The sequence below is a fragment of the Lutjanus erythropterus genome, chromosome 24 (assembly GCF_056507025.1).
Source record: "Lutjanus erythropterus isolate fLutEry1 chromosome 24, fLutEry1.hap2, whole genome shotgun sequence".
Classification (NCBI taxonomy): domain Eukaryota; kingdom Metazoa; phylum Chordata; class Actinopteri; order Lutjaniformes; family Lutjanidae; genus Lutjanus; species Lutjanus erythropterus.
Window position 1 is genome coordinate 9,205,408 of NC_139340.1, and position 11,522 is coordinate 9,216,929.

The window sequence follows — 11,522 nt, forward strand, 5'->3', positions numbered from 1 at the left end:
AAGCACAGTTGCGTCAAGCACGGCTTAAATTTAAAGTAACATTGCTGCCGTCTCCACAGTGGAGGAGTTAGTTCCAAAAAAGGGGAGCGACTTTATTAGCGTGGGAGTGGTTTTGTTACAAAAGATCAGTTGCAAAACAAACAACGCAAATATGTAAGGAGTGCAACACGACTGTAAACAGCTAATTTCACCACCTGAAGTAGAAGCACCCAGTTGAATACAAGGAGAGACTAAAATACTGCAAGGAGCTATTGTGAATTCTCAACCAAAAATATTTTTTAGCATTTTGTTCTATTTTCAAGAATACCTCACTTAAGTATTTTAATATTATTTTAGGACCATCTTGCCCACACCTAAGTATAATTGATGACGGTGATTATAAGAGGTGGTTTTGCATTTTTTTCTACTTATTCCAGTTGTGCACATTAAATGTTCTTAAAATACCTCTGTACTATGTAAAAAAATGGCCTTGTAATAGTTGAGAATATGCCCCTTCGGAAGTATTCATATTGAAATTTAAAGAAAAATGAATGGACAGTGACATATCGTTGCCATCCGTGCTTCAGATTATACCATGATACAAATTTTATGCCATTAGGCCCAGCTCTGTGTTGTGTGGATTTATCTGCTCTTATACACTGTTAAGATATGGAGCAGGGCTTCTTGTCTGAATTTACATGTAAGCCTCCTCAGTTAAGCTGCCCCAGTTTTGTTTTTTTTATGGCTCCTATCTCAGAGATTAAAAGATATTGCCTGAGGTTGTACTCTTCACTCCAAACACTAACAGAATTTTGCATTTCCTCAACCCAGTTCTCATTTGGGATTTAAAGATAGGTGTCACTTTTCTCAAATTTAGTTCACTCCTTGTTTTTGCAATGAAACTTTATATTTTTAACTGTGTGGGCAATGGAGGCACCATCTGTTCTTGTTATTCCTCCACATCAGCTGCTGCCACACTGTGGCTAGACGTCCGCCCTCATCTGAACTCCGCAGGGTGTGGCGAGGATGTACACCACCACCCTTTTCTGTTTAGATCTCCTCCAAAATCGTGTGGCCAGTGACCATTTTTAAGAAGGTGGAAAGTAAAGATAAATAAAGCCAAAATGGCTGTGGATGTCGTCAATTGTTAAAGGCTTAAGGAAGAGTTAAAATGAGCTCTGCCTGTTAATTGTTTTATCTGCAGTTTTGGCAAGGTGGATGTTGTTACCTAACTAATAAAGTCTAATAGCTTGGTGGAGCGTCAGTGCAGCAGCCTGGCCATTAAGGAAGATTTTGATTTGGCATTAAAGCTCTTTTAGTAAATGTCATTATCTCTACTTTTCCTCACATGCATATTTGTTGTTCTCCAGATTCTAAGTCTCCTAAGTGTAGTATGAATATACATTAAGCTTTACCATAGTGGTTAGGTAATATATGGGTCAGCCTTTTGCACATGCCTCACACACAGGCTTTAGATGGACAGGGATACATAATGAATGAAAGCATCCCCAGCTAATGTCATGACGTCAAGGTTTATTGCCATTGGCTGAGCTGAGTCCGTTGCGCTACCAGCGATTGGCTGAAAGTAAACAGTCTCCACATCAGTGAGTGAGGAGTTTGGAGCCTTTTGTTCTGAGTGGGCATGCGTACACTGACCCCATCATGAAAGTACACAATGTACAGTTATACAATATATGAAGAGATTTGTTGTTAAATTGACATCAATCAAGGCCTTTTGAAAAAGTGATATATGTGAAGAAAGTGACATTTTTAGAAATCTGTCTCCCGTTCTTTCTAATTTCTTCGCTCTCGATGCTCTTGTCTGATGCCCTCGACTGTTTCTTCTTGGATTAGTGACACATACAGCGAGGGGAAGAAAAGAATATGTGACCTTCACCTAATGAGGTTAATAATTTCCCTGCATGCATTGAGCTGAATCCCACCAACAAACTCATGCTGCACGCCCCTCGCAGGCCGCCATTTTGTGGTCCCAACAACTGCGCGCTCTCTTCAACAAGGGTTGCCTCCTCTCTTTGTTCTCCACAGCCCCTCTGCTCGATAAATCTCACTGTTTTTTTAATCTTCTGAGATACAGTGTTGATGCTCTGAATTTTCTGTGCTCTGCATCCTCATCTAGAACGCAGCTAGCCGCCTTGTTTAGATCGTCTTTGTTCAGACTTTAATGTGAACTGTGTGCGCGCCTGCGTGGGAGCTTTTTATTGCAAGCGTGGAGATACACGTGAGCCAGTGGAGACCCATACTGTGAGAATGTGTGTGTCCAGTGTGCATCCGTTGATGAGAAGTGACAAGATGGCTGAAGGCATGCCTGCTGCAATGTACACATCTCCCTCGTGGAGATAACTGAAGGAGGGGCACAGTCTCAGGAAATGTGAGGGATGGCAGAGGTGGATGTTTATTATGTCTGTTCAGTTAATTGACGTATTGTCAAATCAGAAGCTGCAGTTTTTTGATGAAGGTAAAGTGTGTGACAGAACAGCATAGTAATGAGGTAGTTCAGTGCAGCAGGGATGTTTTGGCAAACCTCAAAAATTGTATTTCAGAAATTGTTGAATAAACTCATTGAAGTGAAAGTGAATAATGGTTAATGGTTGAATATTTTCAGTTGCAACTATTCAGTTTTCAAGGATCAAAATATTGACAGATCAGGTGAATGATTTAAGTTTATCTAAAGAAGACAAGCTGAGTATTCAAAACTCAAAAATCTAGATCTAAATCTAAACCTCAGCTTTAATTTTTACAGTGCATGTCTGTTTGGGACAAACCTCAAGAAATGTCCCATCATTATTATTTTAATATTTTTTTTCCATTGAAATCGGCCTATTATTTTCATTAATACATTAATCATTTTGTCTATAAAATGTAAAGTATGTAAAAAAAAATGCTCATCCCAATTTCCCACAGTTCAAAGTGACATCTTCACATTACTCCTGTCGTCCAAACAATAGTCCAAAAGCCAAAGATTCTACATTTGCTGTCATACATGACAAAGAAAAGCAGCAAATCCTAAATCCTAAAAATATTTTAACGTTTTTGCTTGATTAATTGAATGTCAAAATCATTAGTTAATCATTGCAGGTCTACAAAAATGATCATTCCCACTAATCGTGAGTAATATTGCGATGTCTATCAAAATAATTGCATGTTGTTGTTTTTTTTGTTTGTTTGTTTGTTTGTTTGTCAAATTGTGCACAAATGCACACACTCTTCACACAAGGAGGTGCGCGGTGCCACTCCTGTGTCCATCACCATCACAGCGTGGATATTACAGAAAACAAACAGGAAAGAGGGTTGCAGAGCGAAGGGAGTGGCCTGTAGGTGGCCGTGAGCGTGCTAGTGGGGTGTGTGGTCAAAAGTAGCTCATCCTATTGGACGGATCACCCTAATCTCCACTGACAGTTTATATAACAACAGAAGGAGGAGGTGACATGACTCCTTATGCAGTGACGTCACAGCCCACCCTCCTATCTCCCGTCACCGTGCACCCAATCGTCTGAGAGCCTATATGTGATTCAGGCTTAGCAAGGGGGCAATCAGGAGGACTTAACACAGTAAGGCGCGCTCCCGTTTGTACGCACACACACTCCCACTCCCATCCCCATCTCCTACACAGCTCCAACCTGGGTCCCCATTGTTGGTCAGGCTCCCCTATGTGAAGCTCCCAGAGCTAGGGGGAGAAGGGGCCAAAGGGCGCAGGTCAGGAGGACGGAGGAGGGTGCAGCAGTGGTGGTGGTGTTTGTTTTGGGGTTTGCTTTTGGTGGGGCGGGTGTCGGGGAGCATCAATGAGAGAGCAGGGGCTGGCCGGGGCAGGAGGAGCGCAGGGCAGGAACTCCATGGCTCTAAAGCTGCTCTTCTGGGAGCTGGAGAAGCATCTGAAGAGGTAACGATGGCTATAGTGTTTTCACGTTGTCCAGGGGGGTCGGCCGGTGGCGTAGTTGGGGGTCAGCGACCGGGGGGGTGAAATAAGGGCGGACGCAATTGGCCTTTGTGTTGATGTATCTGTCTGATCGATGTTGATGTTGTGGCGTTCAGTTGAGTGAATGTTGTCGAAAAACACAACTAGGACCTGCAGTTATCAAAACATTTCCTCAAGAGTCTTAAAGGGATAGTTCAGGTTTTTTAAAGTGGGGTTGTATGAGGTGCTTATCAACAGTCTGTGTGTTACCTACAGTAGATAGTGGTCAGTTACACCCTTTTCCAACAGAAAACCACTGTTATATAAACCACATATTGCTCTCTTCAGAGCAACCAAACTCCATTGGAAAAAACAGTGATTTTACCTTGCAGAGCACAGGAGTTGCTGGTGAACTGCTTCTTCAATCATTTAGTTTGTTGGTGATTTTGTGTGCCTTGAGTGTTTTTAAAGGCTTGTTTGGATTCACACAAGTCGCTGTTGACCCTGTCCAAAGCAGTACATTTCTTAGCTTCCATGCTGGTACCACTGCTTCTCCAAACTGGGAGCGTGCTGACTGCCATCTTCTGTAGATAATACACTCACATAATCAATAAGTACATCATACACCCCCCACTAACAGTCTATCCCTTTCACCTGCAGTTTTCAAATCTAACTGAACATCAGCACATGAGTGTGGTGCCAGTCTCCACCTGCATCAAGGCATCAAGGCATATCACCTCAGCATGTTCAAACTCCCGCGCTCGGCTGCCCTGAAGGGCTATAAATGCATTTGAGGACACCATGTTCTTGCTTCTGCACATGCATGTTGTTACACTTGACTGTGTGTGAGTATGGAAGCATGGTTGGCTCATGCTCGTTCAGTGTAACGTGGTCCATGTGTAGTGACTTTGTCTCTTGCCGGCTTTCAGTTTTCCCTTGAATCTTTACTGCCAGATAAGCATCATTGTTCCAGTTCCTCAATTGATCCAGTCAGGCTGTATTTGCTTCCCTTTGTTCAGTTATCAGGCCACTAATAGACATTCAGTCCAACCACAAATGAACCAGTATGTGTGCTGCCTGTCCAACATGAAATCTGCAACCTGCAAAACACATTTTCCTCAACTGAACTTTGGTTTTATGGACGTTTTCTCAAGTGTTAAATTTAGGCACATTACCACTCAGAGTACCTGTTACTTTTAGTCCCAGGAAATACTTTTCAAGGAACAAAAGGCTCCCTCAGCCTGTTGTTATCTGCGTTTCCACTGTCTAACGACCCATGTTGTTTTTTGTTTTGTTTTGAGGGTTTTTTTTGTTTGTTTGTTTTTTTTTGGTTTTGCTCTTTTTGTCCTCTGTCCTCTGTAGGGCCTTTCCAGTACCTATGTGGTTATCAAACACTTGTGACAAATATATGTAATGAAGGCAGGGCATTTTACAGTTTACAAATATGCACAAAATGCTGCATGTAAGTAATTGCAAGTAAGAATCTGCAATATTCTGGCCATAAATTTTCTATATCTGACGTGATGTGGACAAAAAACAAAGCAGTTTGCAGCTGTAGATTTAAAAAAAAAAAAAAAAGTATTGCAAGCCACACCCCAAACGTTCCTGTACTTTTGGAGAATACGACCCTCCTCCTCAAGCATAATTCAGACTCTGGTCCCTGCAATAGAAATAGACTAACTTCCTCCAAAAGTTCCTTATCCCCTGTCCCTGATTTTTTTCTTTGCATGAGCGTACTGTATATGAATAGGGTCTCTACAATAGTGGGTACGTGTGATGATGTTCTTGTGGGCAGAACAAAAGCAGAAGTCACCTCAATCGTTATTTTCCACTTCTCTAAAATCACTCAGTTCTGTCAGAGTTCCCATGACCGTACAGCCACAGTCAATGACAGAGAGTGCAGAAAATAAAATACAGAAACATGAGCAGGTTGAGGTTTTTGTTTACTCCTCTGGCAGGTTTTTTTTTTATCTCCAGGCTCCCTTGTTGACACAGCCCAATTACTGAACTTGGTCACCACTGAGTGAATGTTCCCGTCAGACACAGATAGAACAGCTAAGGTGCTTAAAGCAGGACAGGTGTCTGAAAGGAGCTCAATGATCTCGCCACTGCTGCTTAAAGCTTTATACCATTGTTGTTGACGCCCTTAAAACATAGCCTGCGTGTCCTCTTGTACGGTCAATGTCAACTGATAAACTTAAAACTTATGAGGAGTGTGAAAATAAACCCGCACCTTGATTGACACAGTTTTAGTTTCACTCTTTTTATCTTTACCATAGTTGTTTACATGAAGTACACTTCCTCCTCTTTGTGTGCTGTTTATTGAAACTGTATGTTTCCATGGTGATGACATCAGTCCACGCCTTCATACCCTTCATACTGTTGAGTCACATTAGTTTACCTTAACTGATAAATAATTTGAGCGAAATAATGACCTGATCAGCTGCTCATGTAATTCACACCCCATGAGTACATCAGAAGGAACTGAGTATTTGGTTAATCTGTGTATAACTGGAATAATCGTAGGTTCCCACAGTCTTCAGATCACTTTTGTCTGACCAACAGGCCAAAAACTCAAAGATGTTTCATTTGTTAAGACTGAAGAATATCAACCATATATTCATATTATAGATGCTGGAATTGATTAATTGATTTTTTCTATAAAAAATGACAACATGTTCCATCAGTGGATGAATTAATTAACTGACCAGTAGTTTCACCTCTACTTGACATTTTTACACTTTCATTCTGGGTTTATTTTGTTCCTTCTGAGCCCACTTCTCAGACAGACAGTCAGTTATTTAAAGTCTGAGTCATTTCTAAAGTAAAAATAGTGAAGAATCTCTTTCTTCTCGATTCTGAGGATATGCTGTTTTATATCATCGTAGCCTTGAATATCTTTAGGGTTTAGAGTTTTTGTCAGCTAAAATAAGACATTTGCGATGAGCATTTTTTTAATTACTTCAAAAGTAAAATACTCATTATGAGGAATAGCTCCTTTCACACTGTTATTATGGAATATTAGATTGCCATGTGTCTTTTACTACAACTGCATTTAAGAGCATTTTAATGTTGTAGTCATTGTGGAGCTAATTTGAGATACTCTGCAAGTCGTATAAGCATGTCGTATGTTATTGTCATGTAAACTGTAATAATCAAATAAATGTAGTGGAGTAAGTACAATATTAACCTCAAAGTAGTGAAGGAGAAGATAAAGTAGCATAAAATGAAAATACTCAACCAGTATGTCAAACTTGTACTTAAGTGCAGTAATTGAGTAAATCCACTTGGTTATATTGCACCAATACATTTTATTAAAGAAATGCTTGATTACATAAAGAACCAACAGATTAATCAACAAGGAAATTAACCTTTAGTTGCTGCTTTAGTCCCCCTTTCTCATTTTTGCTGAATTCAAACATCCCAGTTCGTATTTTCTAACACCGTAACAAACTTATAAATGTCATGTCCTGGTTTTGAGGTCATCACTTGTCTTTTGCTTATTTATGATACTGAAATTTATCTTTAGTTGTCTCAGAATCTGGAAAATGATACTTGAATTATTGAGAATGCATGGATAGAAAACTATTGAGGTAGGAACTTAAAATAATGTAGTCTGTAATGTTTTGATTAATTGATTGATCATTTAGGCTATAAAATGTCAGAAAATAAATAAATAAAAAACAGTCAAAAACCCCAAAGATTTGCAGTTACATAATACAGTGTGAACAGCTTATAATGATTCCAGTTACAGTGATCAACCACTTGTACTGATTAAAATTTTGGGATGTTCCTTCCTTTAAAAAAAGCTGTTTGAAAAGGAATCAATTAGTCCGCTTGCAGTGTTGATTTTATGTCTTTTCATCCATGACAACATGTGGAAAAAAAATAATAAAACTACAGCAATGCTGTTTTTAAAAAATTGAACTCCCACGATAATTTACTAAACTGTCAAAAAACGAGATGCAGCAACAAAACTACCGTAAGAAATATTTTATATTCTGTCCTAAACTGTATTATAGTATATTTGAATTATGCACTGCTCTGAAAAGCGTTTAAAAATGTACTCTACTGTATGTCGGCGCACTCAGTAAATTTCAGTAAATAGTGACTGTTTGATAACTTAATATTCATGTAATAAATCTATTTATGTTAACTTGGAGCAAATAAAATGGGTACAGTAATTTTCTGTGATCAATTTGATCTTATACAGACGTGATCACTGTTAGGGGGTTCCACTATAAACAGAAAAAAGCTATATATCCTCCCATCTGAGTGGCTGAAACTATCAAGTGTTTGATAACTGTCACAAGCGATTAGTTATCAAGATTGTTGGGTATTAATTTGCTTTCAAATGACTCATTGTTTCAGCTCTACTGAGAATTCACACCTCACACAAATTTCAGAAAACTTGAGAGCGTTCCCATGTAATCACTAATCGAGTCTTGTCACTAACAGAGAACAGAGGGGGTGGTCCTGTTGTACTGTAAAGAACAGCGTGTTCCCATCTCAGCCAGTTAAAACCAATATCTGAAGAGGACAAAGGAGCTTATCTTCCTCTGTTTCTGCCATCTGACCCTGTTTTCTTCTATTGATCCACCACACTGTCTGTGCGAATGTTTATTTACTCTCAGGAGGTGACATCTGGACAGGGCAGCTTTTACCTCAGGGTCAGCTTGTGGGTAATTGATCATGTTTACTGAAATTTACAGGAGGTTGACCCTTTTAATGCAAGAGTTATATTAACCAATAGGTGGAGACATTGTGCCACATAAGTTTTCCCATCACCTGCAGCCCACATGAGTATGAAACCTGACAAAAATGCACATTATTTACTCAAAACAGAGACTTAAAAGTAAAATATTCGAGTTAAATTGCAGTCTTGTTTCATTAAAAGTAGAAATAAGCTCCTCTTTGGTTCATGATGTGCAGTTTCGGCTGGATGCAGCTTTTATAGAGGACGCTGCAGCAGGTAGAGAGATGTCACATGAATTATTAACGAAGCGCGAGATCTCGTCCAATCGCGCGAGCTCCTCGCGTGCATTATTCTAATGAAGCTTCCCGTTCGACCAATCGCGCGGCTGCTGGCGCCGTTTCCCTGCATGTCATTAACCAGAGAGGGAGCCGCGGGTTTGCGGAGCTGCAGCCCGCCGCTTCAGTCTTTGTGTGCGGCTGCGAGCGCTGCGGTCGCCCCCGGGAGAGCAGCCTCTCAATAATGCGCTATTTTTCTACTTTTCTACCGCTGGATTTCCAGTTTAAACAGCCGGAGAAGCGCCTTTAATGGACGGGGTAGCATGAATTCCCAATGTTACACAGTGGCGATGGATCTTGGCGTTTGTCAGCTGAGGAATTTCTCGATATCGTTTCTGTCCTCTGTGCTCGGGAAGGAGAGCGCATCAGTCAGGGTTGACAATAGGTAATGTCAGGAGGATTTTTCATGGCGTGTTTTTATGTGATTTACGGTAGATTAAAACGAGGTTACATGCCTGAAAGATGTTGGCTCATTGATTCTCCTCCATCAAAGTCAAAGCTGCCATCTCGACCTCCATTTGCTTTGTTGCAGACACTCATGATGTGACAGCTTCATCATTTTATACCTCAAGATTTCTGATTGGTTTTGGATGATCTGGAACGCAATCCAGGCTATAAATGAATTAAGATGCCTTTATTATAGTGGCTCAGTCATTTAAAATGCCACTACAGGTTTTCTTCTGGGATTCTAACTCTTTATTTTCTTACATGTGTTTTATTTGGCTTCATAAAACCTCACATTTCTGCCCTAAAATAACCTTGATGAAGACACGTTTTCAACAAATCCACCCGACTGTATTCTGCTAATGTTATGCCATTATAATAGGCTCACTATAATCATATTTTTCTTTGTCTTTCAGCTCCTCTGGTGCAAGTGTGGTGGCCATAGACAACAAGATTGAGCAAGCTATGGTAAGCATCTGTTTTAATCATCCATAATGCAGTCAGTGTTTGTAAATAGGCCCCTCTTCTCATGCTTTACATGTATGTGCTGCCTCCAGTGTTATGTAACCCAAGCACAGAAGTGGCCTCTTATAGCTGTATCTCCCTCTTCATGCTTTTATTCTGACATGCTTTCATAGTCCATTTAAAAGATCTTTGCAGGATAATGTGATGTTTGTGTTAAGAGGGATTCTCAGGGTAATGAGAGGAAATGCAAAGCAGGTTTTGAGCAATGAATGAATGAATGAGAAGCATGATGGCACCTTTCTGTCCTCTAGATGTGACTTTCATGTGTAGAAAAAATTATTTCCCTCATATCAAGAGGCAACAGGAGCTTCCTGCTCTGTCACGATTTGGACAGATGACCTCCGGCTTGTTGGCAACTTGATGTGGGCCAGGCTAAGGTTCACACGCTATGCCCCTCTCTCTCTCCCTTTCTCATGCATATACATAGTCCCTCACCCTCTCCCCCCTCCCTGTCCCGTGTTGCTAGGCAAGCAGCAGCCTCCCCACGGCTCGGTATAAATAACTCGGCCGGTGATAGGCTCCTCCCATCCCGGTGCAGGAACATTTTGTTCCCTCGCTGCGTACCGGGGCAGAGAGGAGGAGGAGGAGGAGGAGGAGGGGCGGGTCCACAGAGGAGGGGATGCTCAGATTATTGAGCGCAAATCCCCTTTCAGCAGGCTGGCACAGCAGCATCATGGGAACGCACGATAGAGCTGTTTCTCTTAAAAAAAAAAAACAAAAAAAACAGCTTTTTCTGAGGAATCCATGTTGTGTTTGCATTCCTCGTTTCCATCGTGACAGATTTTTGGTGCAAAATTAGCCGTTGGTCTGCTGTTTTTTTGTTTTTTTTCCCCCCTAACAGCTCACATGTTTCTGAGTCAGTTTTTCCTGCTGTAAGAGCAGCAGGAAGTCCCTTGTGGTATCAGATTTATTTATAGCATAAATATAAACACAGAGGAGTCAAAATCTGTTTGTTAAAAATGGCAAGGAAGTTAACCAGGGATAGTTTAGAAAGTCAAGAAGTGAATTTGAAATTGTGTGAATCAGAAAGGAAGGAGTCAGTGTGTGATTAGGGCTGCAACTATTGTTGCTAAACAATTAATTAGTTAATCGTTTAGTCGATAAAATGTCAAATTGTGAGAAATGCTCACCACAACCACCAAATTCTGAACCAGCAGCTCAAAACCCAAAGACTCTTCATTTACTCTCACAAATGTCAAAGAAAAGCAGCACATTCTTACATTTAAGAAGCTGGAACCAGCAAATTTTTTGACATTTTTGCTTGAAAAATGACCGACATGATGAATCATTTAAAAACATTCATTTTCTTTCAAGTCATTCTTTATCAATCAATCCTAATTTCACAGTCAAAATGTCAAAAATAAAAATAGTGAAACACATTTTTTGTTTTGCATGTTTTGTCTGACCAACAGTCCAAATCCTCCCATTTGAGAAAGAGGAAGTACAGAATAGACAGTGACTCATCCCACTCCCACACAAAAATACTCCTGTCCCGTCCCAAACTCACGACAACCAAACAAAAAGAAAAGTCCCGTCCCAATCATAGAGGAATGACTCCCGTCCCATTTCCCATCAATCCAGTCCACACACATCGTTACACACGTTTTTATATACTTGAAAAACTGACCTA

General features: G+C 40.4%; 1 protein-coding gene across 1 annotated transcript in view; it reads left to right on the plus strand.

Moving 5' to 3' along the window:
• The window catches only part of LOC146304690 (TSC22 domain family protein 1), a 30,096-nt gene that overhangs the window by 15,433 nt on the left and 3,141 nt on the right, over positions 1-11,522 (plus strand). Inside the window, exon 3 of the mRNA XM_084713350.1 lies at positions 9,784-9,835. Coding sequence (XP_084569476.1) covers positions 9,784-9,835 — 52 coding nt within the window. The remainder of the gene's footprint in view (positions 1-9,783; positions 9,836-11,522) is intronic.